At 43.7% G+C, this 14,070-nt stretch overlaps 1 protein-coding gene across 6 annotated transcripts in view; it reads left to right on the plus strand.

Moving 5' to 3' along the window:
* The window catches only part of KALRN (kalirin RhoGEF kinase), a 777,539-nt gene that overhangs the window by 467,648 nt on the left and 295,821 nt on the right, over positions 1 to 14,070 (plus strand). For all 6 annotated transcript variants that reach the window (XM_038421355.2, XM_038421356.2, XM_038421358.2 and 3 more), the window contains exon 11: positions 5,750 to 5,941. In XM_038421355.2, coding sequence (XP_038277283.1) covers positions 5,750 to 5,941 — 192 coding nt within the window. The remainder of the gene's footprint in view (positions 1 to 5,749; positions 5,942 to 14,070) is intronic.

Below are 14,070 nucleotides of genomic sequence, written 5' to 3' on the forward strand. Positions count from 1 at the left end.
GGGAAAGAATCTTACATCAAAAAGAAAAACCTTCAAGGGTCAAATAAAAAAAATCCAGCAGAAGATTATTAACCAATGAAATTGTTACTGTTGTTATTTAGCTGGCAATTGTCTCCCCCCAGAGCCACATATGAAAGGGACTTTCTGCATATGGATCTACAATGTAAAAAAGGGATTAGCTGCCTCTGTAGCATTGTTACTCCCACACCTGAACATAGCCATTATATGAACAACATATCCTCATATCTCAATGTCTGTACTTTGACCCATTAACCTTTTACCCCCAACTGGGGATATCGCACATTATGTATTCCTTATGCCATCCAGTCCTAAACCGAATTTTGCACCCCTTGATAGTCCTTACCTTATTCCCTGATAACCAGAAACTTCTGCACTTAAACTCTGTGCCATTTTTTCCTTTATTTTAACATTGTCTTAATAAAATTGTTTTCCAGTCTGCTAAGGACTCCATAGAGAACCTTCTGCAGGTTTGGGGACCCATATGGAGGCAGCAGCAGGGAGAAGGCTGTACATTGTCTCCTCTTTGCCAGCAACAGTAATTTCACCCAGAGGCTGCATTAACTCTTGTGTAGTTTCCCATCTCTGCTCTTTAACTCCACTTTAAGGGAGGATTATGGCTTTCGGTGTACTGGCTAACAAGGCAAGTCCCGGTAGCACGACTTCGATGGAGTCACTCTACCTGGAAGCAAAGTGGGGAAACAGGGAATCTTGGAGCTTCTGCAGTGACACAGATCCTAGGTTTCTTATGAATCCTTCAAGATGAGCATGGTTATTGGGCAACCTGGTGGGTTTGGGACCTCCTTTTTTAACTTAGCGGTGAGGGAGCAGGGAGAGGTGTTCAAGAAAAGCTCCCTAAGGGGCACCTCCTATATATTTTTCATCCTCCCCAAAGTCCCTCGGGTTTTCCCTATGTGAAGGGCGATCTGGTATGTTATTATTTATACAGAACCAAAAGAGCAGGAGGAGCGTTAAACAAATAAGACACGGTCTCTGCCCTGAAGAACTTACAGCAGAGGTAATAAATAGGCAGAACGTGGGCCAAATCTGAACCCCCGGCTATTTTTGAATCAATCCTGAAATCTTTTTATTTATTTACTTCTTATCATTATTGTTGCTTTTTTATTATTATTATCTTCTCTGAAGTCTGGAACTTGACAATATTTGGAAATTTGGACCTTGACAAAAAATAATTGACTACCGCTGTCTTACAGTCTAAATAGAGAAGGAATTGATGAGGGATATGGAATGGCACGTGAAAGCAAGTGAAACAGTAATGAAATACCGATTTCGGACACAGCGTGTTAGCTTCACCTTAGATGGATTTTTGATTAGCACCCGTGAGCTGGTGGGATGGGGAGAGCTAATGTTCTGGGAAAAGTGTGTTTTAAAGAAGAAAGTGGAGGTAAAGATTGATCTACGATGAAACACTTGAGTACATGTGACAAAATGCAGGCATGTTTTATAAGTAAGTGGGAAAAAAGACTCTGTGCTTCCTTATTAGATGTTGTATTTATATTCTTTTATGTCAAGGAATGACAGTTCTTTTGTGTGTACATCAAGGTCTGAAGTTCAAGTTTAGTTTAGGTAAGCAACTAACCTTTGAGAGTTATTTGGAGTTTACATGAACCACTAGGGCTGCAAAGCTGAGTTGGAAATCTCTAAAGAACAGGCTTTGTGATTCCAGTGGGGCAGGAAATGCCCAAGAACAGCTTCTCCTGTGGAACTTTGCACCTACTCCAAGCCCTGGCTGGGGTCTGGAAGGACAGAGATGCGTGAAAAGGGGTGGGGGAATCTCTAGAACTCAAGAAATATTTTATCCAGACTTGTTCACTCATGCGTAAATAAGTGGTACACAGCTGCACTGGTTTCAGAGTAGCAGCCGTGTTAGTCTGTATTCGCAAAAAGAAAAGGAGTACTTGTGACACCTTAGAGACTAACAAATCTAGTTTGTTAGTCTCTAAGGTGCCACAAGTCCTCCTTTTCTTCTTACAGCTGCACTGGTTATTTTAAAAAATATTAGCATTGCCCTACGTTGTTCGGAACCTAAACATCGATTCACCAAGGGCAAGTGATGCCTGACCAACCTGATTACCGGTTATGATGAGAGAACAGGCTCTGTGCATATGGGGAAAGTGGTGGACGTGGTATACCTTGACTTTAGCAGAGCTTTTGATACAGTCTCCCACAGTATTCTTGTCAGCAAGTTAAAAAAGTATGGATTGGATGAATGGACTATAAGGTAGATAGAAAGCTGGCTAGATCCTTGGGCTCAGTGGGTAGTGGTCAATGGCTCTTATGTCTAGTTGGCAGCCGGTATCAAGCAGAGTGCCCCAGGAGTTGGTCCTGGGGCCGGTTTTGTTCAACATCTTCATTAATGATCTGGACGATGGGATAGATTGCACCCTCAGCAAATTTGCTGATGACACTTAGATGGAGGGAGAGGTAGATATGCTGGAGGGTAGGGATAGGGTCCAGAGTGACCTAGATAAACTGGAGGATTGGGCCAAAAGATATCTGATGAGGTTCAACAAGGACAAGTGCAGAGTCCTACACTTAGGAGGAAGAATCCCATGCACTGCTACAGGCTGGGGACTGACTGGTTAAGTGGCAGTTTGCACAAAAGGACCTAGGGATTACAGAGGACGAGAAGCTGGATATGAGTCAACAATGTGCCCTTCATGCCAAGAAGGCTGATGGCATATTGGGCTGCATTAGTAGGAGCATTGCCAGCAGATCGATGGAAGTGATTATTCCCCTTGATTCGGCACTGGTGAGGCGACATCTGGAGTACTGTGTCCAGTTTTGGGCCCCCCACTACAGAAAGGATATGGACAAATTGGAGACAGTTCAGCAAAGGGCAACAAAAATGATTAGGGGGCTTGGGCACATGATTTATGAGGAGAGGTTGAGGGAACTGGGTTTATTTAGTCTGCAGAAGAGAAGAGTGAGGGGGGATTTAATAACAGCCTTCAACTACCTGAAGGGGGGGTTCCAAAGAGGATGGAGCTAGGCTGTTCTCAGTGGTGGCAGATGACAGAATAAGGAACAATAGTCTCAAGTTGCAGTGGGGGAGGGTTAGGTTAGATATTAGGAAAAACTATTTCACTAGGAGGGTGGTGAAGCACTGGAATGGGTTACCTAAGAAGGTAGTGGAATCTCAATCCTTAGAGGTTTTTAAGGCCCGGCTTGACAAAGCCCTGGCTGGGATGATTTAGATGGGGATTGGTCCTGCTTTGAGCAGGGGTTGGACTAGATGACCTCCTGAGTTCTCTTCCAACACTAATCTTCTATGATTCTGTGACTATGGCATTGTGCTACTGCATAAGAACCTGAAAGCAAAAGGAATTTACTATTAGAAGCAAAACTATTATACTGCTTTATTGTCCAAGAGGAGAAATGCAAAAAAGATTATATTTATACCCAATCAGCAGAAATAGGGAAAATTAACAGTGAATTACATATCCCATATTCATTCTACTTCAATAATCTAAGATTTTTTTTTATAGTATAGGTAAGGGATTTTTTCCTAAATATATGGGGACAGCTTTTGAGACTGTTACCTACTTTTTACTCAGCATTTACTCTTGGTGACTCCTATTGACTCCATCAGCATATTTTCTGTGTGAGGACTTCAGGATTTGATTCATGGCTTTTAGACTGACATTGTTCCTTAAATGCTCAGGGGGATGCATATGTCCACACTTTTCAATAAGTTAATGTATATCTCTGCTGAGAAAGATCTCTGCATGGGATTTTCAGAAGCCCTCAGTGCAGGCATAACTCTGCTTCTATTGAAATGAATGGTAAAGCTCCCTTTGACTTCAATGGGAGTAGAGTGAGGCCAGTGCTGAGCGCTTTTGAAAATCCCGTCTCCTAATTGGAAACTTCTTTGGGCTGATATGTTATCTCCTTATTTGATTATAAATTACCTAGCACTCTTTTTTTTTCATAGATATTCATAGGTATTAAGGTCAGAAGGGACCATTATGATCATCTAGTCTGACCTCCTGGACAACGCAGGCCACAGAATCTCACCCACCCACTCCTACGATAAACCTCTCACCTATGTCTGAGCTATTGAAGTCCTCAAATCATGGTTTAAAGACTTCAAGGAGCAGAGAATCCTCCAGCAAGTGACCCATGCCCCATGCTACAGAGAAAGGCGAAAAACCTCCAGGGCCTCTTCAAATCGGCTCTGGAGGAAAATTCCTTCCCGACCCCAAATATGGCGATCAGCTGAGCCCTGAGCATATGGGCAAGATTCACCAGCCAGATACCCAGGAAAGAATTTTCTGTAGTAACTCAGATCCCATCCCATCTAACATCCCATCACAGGCCATTGGGCCTATTTACCATGTATATTTAAAGATCAATTAATGGCCAAAATCATGTTATCCCATGATACCATTTCCTTCATAAACTTATCGAGTTTAATCTGAAAGCCAGATAGGTCTTTTGCCCCCACTGCTTCCCTTGGAAGGCTATTCCAAAACTTCACTCCTCTGATGGTTAGAAACCTTTGTCTAATTTCAAGTCTAAACTTCGCGATGACCAGTTTATATCCATTTGTTCTTGTGTCCACATTGGTACTGAGCTTTGGTCACTATGGGTTATTGACTTCTTGGGGAAAGTAAGTGCCCATTACTGTGAGTACTGGGTGCACAATCTAGACCTACACAAATAATAATCTTAACCATAAATATTCCATTAAACTGACTATATAACTCCCTATTTTGGAATTAAAAGTCTGTGCTGTCTATATACCATTTCTATTTAATGGGACATATTCTTTGTATATTAGTATAGCAGAGTTTTCCACAGATGGAATGGAAAGGAGGAGAGGAAGGATGGCCCAATGATTAGGATACTAGATTATGACTTGCGAGACCTGAGTTCAATGCCTGCTCTGCTACAGATTTCCTTGGACAAGTCACTTTGTCACTGTGTGCCTCCGTTTCCCAACTGTAAAATGGGGATAATAGCACTTCCCTGCCTCACGGGGTGTTGTGAGGATGTACATAAAAGAATTGTGAGGTGCATAACTACTATAGTGATAAGGGCCAGGTAAGTACCTCAGACATACTGGGGATGGTGTCATTCATAAGCATTTCACATTGTTTGATTAGTCAGCCCACAGTAGGAGTGATTGTCTCCTTCTTATAAATCAAGTGTTCAACAGATAAGAGCAAACATAGAAGCAACTTGAAGACAAAATCTCACACTTGGATTTCTCCCAATTTACCACACAAAAGCCACCGAAAGGCATCCATTTCTTGCGGATGAGATATTTCGGGCTAATATGATTACATACTGCAATATGATCGCCATTAGGAGTCCTTCCTAACCAGTATGCTGCCAAGTGTTGCATGAGACAACTTCTGCCTCTGAAATGGTTAACTCCAGTTGCTTCATTACTGTATCTTTGAGAAATTCCAGAATTCTGGAAAAAACAAGTACACAGTCATATTTATCTGTCAGGCTAGCTAGCACTGTATTGGTGTGCGTTTCAAACCAAGAAATTATTTCATGCCTATTCAGGGATTAGTCTATATGGGTTAATACTTGCTCCTCTCACAGATGGCAGCACCAATAGGAATTATTACCATTGTTTTACAACTCCGATAATCACTCGCTTTCATGCCTTTGAAACTGCAAGCAGCTTGTTTCAGTAGTTTATTTGCCACAGTTATATTACTCATACTCTGTTCCTTGCTTTGTTTTCTGGTAGAATACATACACAAATGCAGACAAGCTTTTAGAGGCTGCAGAGCAGTTGGCTCAGACTGGGGAATGTGATCCTGAAGAGATCTACAAAGCAGCCCGGCATCTGGAAGTGCGGATTCAGGACTTTGTCCGGAGAGTGGAACAGAGGAAACTTCTCTTGGACATGTCTGTCTCCTTCCACACTCACACCAAAGAGGTAAGATGCACGTGATAGAGTTTCTCTATATTGCAAAATGATGCAACAGATTGACTTAATGTACAAAGTGAAAACTCAGAGGACACAAACAGGATGCATTTATTGCACAGGGCATATGCCAAATTCCTGCCTTGTTTGATTTGGATGCTTGGGACCTAACTGCCGTAAAGAGGAGAAATTTGCTTAAACCATTTTTATGCATGAACAATAGCATAGTGAGACATTATAGCAAAAACAGACCAAACAGTGGTTAATTCACAATTAAAAGGTGACTCTGTAAAATAAGTGGCCAGTCATGTATGTTTGAGGTCTAAAAACATCAATTAGGATAAACTCATTAGACATAAACACGCCTGCAGTGTCATATGTACTCCTTGAGGAATTCTGTTTTAATGAAGCATTAATTAATGTAACGCTGTTACTGTTTCTAGAAAAAATAACATAGCCATTATTAGTAAGTGTGTCTAGAAAAATTAAACTGGTTAATGAAGCTGATTTTTGTTTTCCAAATTAACCGTAAGGACTCACAAGCATGCATACACATGAGGTTTTGATGACTCAGTGAGAACCTGAATACATGCTGTTTAGTGTAAGTGAAAAACATTCAAAGATAAGGCTGTCTCAACCGAGATACAGTGGACAAGACATCAAATAGGAGGCCTCTGGGGATGTAGTTAAAGCATACCTCACATTTTTCTGTAGACCAAAGGCCATTCAGCAATGAGTGACTTTTAAAGATAGGCTTTCTTCTGAGGGAGTTGGAATTAGTCAGAATCATTGTTTTAATGCTCTGTAGCATCAGTTTGCAACAGCATACTTGATCCATAGAAATGCATCCGATGAAGTGAGCTGTAGCTCACGAAAGCTTATGCTCTAATGAATTTGTTAGTCTCTAAGGTGCCACAAGTACTCCTTTTCTTTTTGATCCATAGAGATGCTCTTATTAGCTGAAGGCTTTGCCTGTATTAGTTGAATTGCATACTACAAACAAGTCATCTATAATAGGCTTCAGCAAAGTGGGGGAATGTCCATAAACAAAAGTCTTATGATGACAGAGATAGCCTCCGAGAAAGTATTAATGATTTGCAGTATATGCCTCACTTTTGTTAAGCCTTGGAGATACCGTAATGAACTTTCAGCTGTGGAAAGAGTAGGGTGCGCAAAGTTGCACATACAGGTCCTGATTCTGCAAGGTACTTAAAAAAAAGTCTAAATCTAAGCACATGGTAAGTCCTTTTGACGTCAGCATTCATGTGCTTTAGGTTAAGCATGTGCTTAAGTGCCTTGCTGAATTGGGGCCATAATTCTCAGACCAAGTTATTGCACTAGTGTCAAATATAGAGTCAGATTCTCATCTCAGTTACACTGGTTATACATCAGGTATAACGTCATTGGTTATGTCTGCACTAGAAATTATTTATAAAAAATTCCTATTGTTGCTAGCACTGGTTCAGCTCCACAGATGGTAGCTAGCAATGCTAGTGTAGAGAGGGCTTCAAGAAGCCATTGGCATTTTAAGCCAGGGGTTCTCAACCTTTTTCTTGCTGAGGCCCCCCCTCAACATGCCATAAAAACACCAGGGCCCACGGTGGCAGGAGACGGGAATTCGGGGTTCTGGGCCAGGGAGAACCCTTGGGCATGGGCATAGTTTTACTTCTATTTGGGGGTGGGGCAAAAGCTGGCAGGGCTTGAGCCAGCCCAGCTCCACACAGCGGGGTCCAGGGAGGGAGCCCCATCGCCACCCCTGACTCACTCCAAAGGCCACCCAGCCTGACTGGACTGTGGGGGGATGCAACCAAAAAATATAACTCGAAGGGGGAACTCAGTTCAAACAGTTTGAAAACCGCTCAAGGTGCAGGGAGGGGACGGCTAGGGGCTATGTGCATGCAGGGGGTAGCTCAGGGTGCAAGGAGATGGGGTAGCTGGGCTGTATGTGGGCAAGAGGTAGCTCCGGGTGCAGGGAGGGGGGTAGCTCAGGGTGCAGGCAGGGGGTAGCTAGGGGCTGTGTACAGGCAGGGCTGTCTCCCAGCTTCTGGGTGAGTGCTGGGGCTCCTGGCTTTGCCGTTTTCAGCCCCATGCTGCTCCTGGCTTCGGAGGCTTGAGGGGTGCTGACATCAGCCCTGCGCTGCTCCCAGCTTGGGTTGGGAGCCCAACAGCTTCAGCCCTGCACCGTTCCCAGCTTGGGGAAGGGGCTGCCAACTTCAGCCCACGCTGCTCCCAGCTTGGATGGGGGCTGCCAGCTTCTGCTCTGCGTCGCTCCTGGCTGGGGCTGGAGTCCGTCGGCTTCAGCACCATGCTGCTCCCAGGTTGGGGGGCGGAGGGCAGGCACACCACCGGCTTCAGCCCCGCTGTATTTGAGATCAGCATCTGGTCCATAATTTAAGGTAGCAGTGGGTGAAATCTGAACTAGCTGTTTGAGATCCAGAACTAGCCCAGAATCTCTGTCAGGGTGAAATTCACCCATGATGCAGAGAAGATGGTGCTAGGACCTCTGTATCGCATAAACTCCACCTGGCTTCTGTGAAGGGGAACATGAGTGGAGTGGAGCATGTGCACTATTCACAGCAGACATGGGGTTTGCAAGCCCATGTGGAACTGATTCAAAGGCTTCAGTGACAGCAGACCAAGGAAGGAGCCATAGATACATGTTTATGGGAATCCAGTGGCTTTGATAGCGTTTGCAATTGATGCAGAGCCACTGCAGGTGCTATTGCAGTTCATAGCAGCCACAAGGAGTTGGGAGATGCACAGTAGCTCTGCTACATAGGGGAAGCTTTCACTTCCCCAGCCCCTTGACACTTTACTCATATGAATTCAAAGAGTTTGGCTATATGTGGGTGGACTGAATTTCATCCCCTGTCATTACCTGCATCATTCCTCTAGCATGTTTCCATATCTTAGATTAGAAGCACTGGCATTAATCACATGGCCCCAACAGCATGCTTATTGCCAAGATAGTTTAGTGAGGAAATTGCTGAGGTTTCAGTGTTCATCTGCCAGATGTAGCAAACACTGAAGAGACAATGAAGTAAATTAAGAGTGCCAGAAGTGAGCTTGTGCGAAGGGCAAAATGTTAAACCAGTAGAGACTAGGCACATGTTTGGATCTGGAGTTGCCTATTTAGAGTATAAATAGGTTGACATAAGTGAAAATGACTCATGGCTTGGCTTTGTTTGGACCTTGAATTTTATTGAAAAGTGGAGAATTAACCAACATAAATGTTTTTCAGTATGGCTGTAAAATAGATGGTTGAACTCTTTAAAAGTGAAGAAATTATACTCCTTTGCCATCTTTCCCTATGGTAGTGTTCAAATACTTTGCCCATTTCTGTGTTAGCTGACTTCCTTCACAGGAAAATAGATATTTATTGGTCTCTAACTGAAATCCAGTCCACAATCACTTTGTGAATACCCCAGGTCACACATATCAGTCTGGAACCAAATCAAGAAGCCTCGTGCTCTAACCCTTGAGCTAATATCCATCCCAAACTAGACATGTAAGCCTATATTTATTTTTGACCCTTTTTCAGAATTGGTCCACACATGGCATATTTCTGTGTATTAGCTGGGCTCCCAATCTAGCTAAACTATAATCATTAGGGTCCAATTCTAAAGCCTTCACTCAGTTTTATCAGGCAAAACTCTCTATTGATTTTAACTAAGTTAGGGAAGAAGTTCAGACTCATATCTCAAGGCAGAAAATCTTTTAGTGACAGCAGTAACATGTTGACATCTGAGTTCTGTTGCTGCTATTTTCTAGGAAGTATTCCAGTTACAATGCCAACATACCCCTCTGGGATTAACTACAGAGCAGTTGTTTGCATTGCAGTGCCTTGTATTGTTTTGTACTGTGCCCATTAGCCTGTAGGCTCCTCAGGGCAGAGATTATGCTGTTTGTCTGACACATTAAACACGTGTATGCAGTATAGTTGTAGCTGTGTCGGTCCCAGGATATTAGAGAGACAAGGGGGGCAAGGTAATATCTTTCTTACTTCTGTTGGTGAGAAAGACAAGCTTTTGAGCTACACAGAGCTCTTCTTCAGGTCTTCACAGCTAAATGCAAAGTGGAACCGATTCCTTAGCATTAGTAGTTAGCAAATATACTAAGGGCCCATTTAAGGTGTTGTGGCATGTTAGCACATCTGAAGTCATAGGGCTAAAAGAGGGGTTAGTAGGTTACAGATTGTTGTAATAAGCCAGAAATCCAGTGTCTCTGTTCAGTCTATGATTTTCAGTATCTAGCAGAGTTATGAATTTAAGCTCTCAGGCTCATCTTTTGAAAGTGTTGTGCAGGTTTCCTTTGAGGATGAGGACTGATAGGTCAGACATGGAGTGATCACTTTGTGAAAAGTGTTCACCCACAGGTGACTGGATGTTTTTCTCTTTTATCATTTTCCTGTGTGAGTTAATTTGAGAATGTAGTGGTTTCACCCACATAGTTGCTATTGGGGTATTTAGTGCACTGGGTAAGGTATGCCACATGTTGTGATAGACATGTGTAGGATCCGTGGCTCTTGAAAGGTATGTTTTGGAGGGTGTTGATCATTGTAGAAGTGGAAATATGTCTGCAGGTTTTGCATCTGTTGTTCTGGCAGGGTTTACGTTGTGCATTCTGGTCTTTGGGAAGCTTGTTTCTGATGATAAGTTTGGAGAGTTGAGGTATTGTTTGAAAGCCAGAAGTGGGGGTTCAGGAAAGATTTCCTTCCCGATGGAGTCCCCATCAAGTATGGGTTCTAGTTGTTTGATGATACCCCATATGAGTTCCATTGTGGGGTGGTATACCTCATCCAGTGCTCTAAATGCCCCAGTAACAACCAGACAATCAGCATGCTCTTGAATGAACTCCAACAGGAAAAAGACTGAAGACAAAAACACCATATCATCTGTGGGTGAACACTTCACAAAGTGATCACTCCACATCTGACCTATCAGCCAGACACACAGATACCGCAGAATATGCTCTGAGGAGAAAGTCTGTGATAAACACCTTAACACGCTTAAAACCACCTTCACCAAACAAGGACACTCTATCAGAGAAGTAGATCACATCTTGTAATGGGCCACCTGCATGCCTTGAGATAGCCTGCTTCAATACAGAAATATAACCACCTGACTGCACACCCCTAGTTGTCACCTACCACCCCACACTGGTAGTGTTTTCTTAGCAATAATGCAGGAAGCTTTGGTTTAGACCTAGTTTTCATCTAAGTTTCTCAAACTCTCATTTTTTGATAATGGGGCACTGTCAACAGCTCTGTATAATTAGTAACTTTTTTAATGGTCTTGTATAATTAAATACCAATTTAGCAACTTATAAATGCTATGTCTTTCTCTACTGATTTTGTTTTCTGTTTAGCGCACATGATGTTTTCTCCCCTTGTTTAAACCTGCAGGAACTCATGTGGCTATGTGCCAGCAGCATTTATGTCTTCAGCCTGAATAAAGACAAGCCTGAGAATAGTTTTTGTTCATTAATTGCTGAAGTTAAGCAGTAGGGGGTGGACACAGGCACACACTTGACTACATTCATGGCTTCATAGGCAGGGCTTAAATGGCATATCTAAAGTGCATCTGGGGGCAAACCACCTGGCCTGGGTCCATAGACTTATGGTAGTGGGGCTTGTGCTGGCAGTCTAAAAATAACTGTGTCGATTTTACAGCTTGGGTTGGAGCCTAGGCTCTGAAGCCTGGGGGACAGGGATGGTCTTAAAAGCCCAAGCTCCAGTCTAAACTGCAATGTTGAAGCACTGACTACACGCCTGTTTTGAGAGAACTAGCACAAGTCCTACCAGAACACTTGTGTGGACCCAGGCTGGGAGAGTCACTCCCAGAGGCAGTGTAGACATGCTGTAAGGCTACCTGTTAGCATTAATTTGGGTGTCTAAAAATGTCCATACGTAGGTAAGCATACAGTGTATTGAAGAGTTAAGCAAAACATAAGTTTGGACACTGCCTTGGTGTTCTTTATGTTGGCTGGCAGTGGAGTGACAGATATAAAACCCCAAAGGAATCCCGACCTGATGTAGGCATATTTAAGCTACGTGGGTGCTGCATTAAATGTGACAGTTCTGTAATGTAGAAGGCTGCATATGCAGCTTCCCAGTTCTCTGGGGATTAAACACATGCCGCTTGCATTCAGTTCAGCATCAGACTCCAAACTGGCAGCCAACTGGCCAGGCTGTGGCTTCGAGCCTGTCTTTCACTTGTTTAAACCTTTTTGTTTGTTTATTTATTATGCAGTAGCTCTCACTGTCTGCGTTTTTATATGTTTCTTAGAAACTGCCATTTTAAATGGTAGAAGGGCCAGCCTTGGCCTTCTGTCCCCACATCTTCCCCTTGTCCCCTCCTGCTCCTATCCCCTCCATCCCCTGCTTCCTGCCCCTGGTTCCCATACCCAGCTCCTGACCCTTCCCAAGTTCTGCCTGTATCTTCAACTTTCTGCTATACATGCTGGCTCCTGCCTGTCCCCTTCCCATCTTACTCCTGCTTCTTCCTTCCCTCCTGCTTATATCTTCCTCCTTCTCTCTGTTCCTGGCCCATCCCCAGTTCTTGCCCCCTGCCTCCACAGCTCCTACCTTCTCCACCCTTCCTCCTACTCCTGCCCCTTATTCCTATTCCTCTCCATCTTCTGCCCGCCTTTGCTCCTACCACAGTCCCTCCTCCCACTGGGCTCCCATCCCTGCCCAAACTTCTTCCCCAGTCCTCCTCCCCAGCCTGCATCTCTTCCCCTGCCCCCACGTTTCTCACCCCTCTCTGAATTCCAGTCAGGAGGCTTCCTCCTTTTACATACTGCCTTGGTGCCAGCAGGGAATCACAGAGAGCACAGGAGGGGTTGTCCTGCTGCTCTCAGGTCCTGTGTCCAGCACCACTATGGTCCCTGGCACATGAGGTATGAATGATGTAAGGACAGTCTTGCTCAGCCCTGGCATCCCCAGGATGGAGCATGTTCAGTTGGTTTGTATGAATGGTGCATGCACACTCTGATCAGCGCATAGGAACTGTGGGGGGATGGAGCATGCTCAGTACAAATGGAATCTTGAGCAAATGTAGCTTGCAAACTCTAACAAGTCTCTACTGAGCATGTGCAAACTGCAATTTTGCAGACGCTTATATCCTGACAAAATCTGGACAAATATTCATAGGGATAGCTAAAGGCACCTATCTGGCTCCAGGGAACAGTCTTCCAAATATCAAGTCCCGGCTCCAAAGCATGGAGGTGCTAGATATTCTCAAGGAAACGGTTGTAAAAATATTTTTAATACATGCAAAACAACTTTTCCCCCCTAGGGTTACCTCCTTTGAAATGCAAAAAACCGAGCACCCTCCCCAAAAGTCAAGCCCTTCACAACCCCAACCACATGGCAACTCCGCAACTCTCGCCATCCCAATCCCGCTTCAACAGCCACTTATAGTATCAAGAGAGAAAACACATATAGATAAGACTGATAATATCATTGATAGCAAGCAGGGTGTTTGTTTTATCAGCCCATTTTGCCAGCCACTCTTTGTAGTCTGTTTCCTTTAGTCAGTTGTTATTGAATGTGCAGTTTCTGATGCTAGCTTTTTTTTTTTTTCGGGAGTATAGTAGTATCCACTTGCACCATCTCCCTGATCTTCCATTATTTAATATGCCTTGTACATCTCCTCACTCTCACATGACTCAAACCCTCTCTCACCCACACGCATGGTGTGTTGGTGGGCAGACAGCTGCTTTATTTTCAACAGTTTTGATCTGTTACTGCGTAAACTGCAGAAGTGGGAACACTGCAGCACCTTTGCTGGACATAGAAACTTTTAACATTAGATATCCCAGTGTATTGTGATAATAATGCAAATCTTTAGACCCATGTAAAAAAAAAACCCTGGCAAATTAAATTATTTTTCGGGCAACTGGCAAATCCATGGAAAACCCAACCTGGCCAGTCAAATACCAGCCAGATGGTAACCCTCTTTTTCCCTAACCTCGTTCTCAGAAACTGCAGATCAGTTTTAGCTGAAACTTCCTTGCAAATTTCAGCTTAAGCAGACACCTGGTATGGAGAATGTCAGCCTGAACAGTTTAAGTTTGACAAAGTTATAAGCAACTGAAAACAGGGTCTTCTACTGGAAAGCGTCAGGCAATCGTAACCA

This window comes from Dermochelys coriacea, chromosome 11 (assembly GCF_009764565.3).
Source record: "Dermochelys coriacea isolate rDerCor1 chromosome 11, rDerCor1.pri.v4, whole genome shotgun sequence".
NCBI classification, from domain to species: Eukaryota; Metazoa; Chordata; order Testudines; family Dermochelyidae; genus Dermochelys; species Dermochelys coriacea.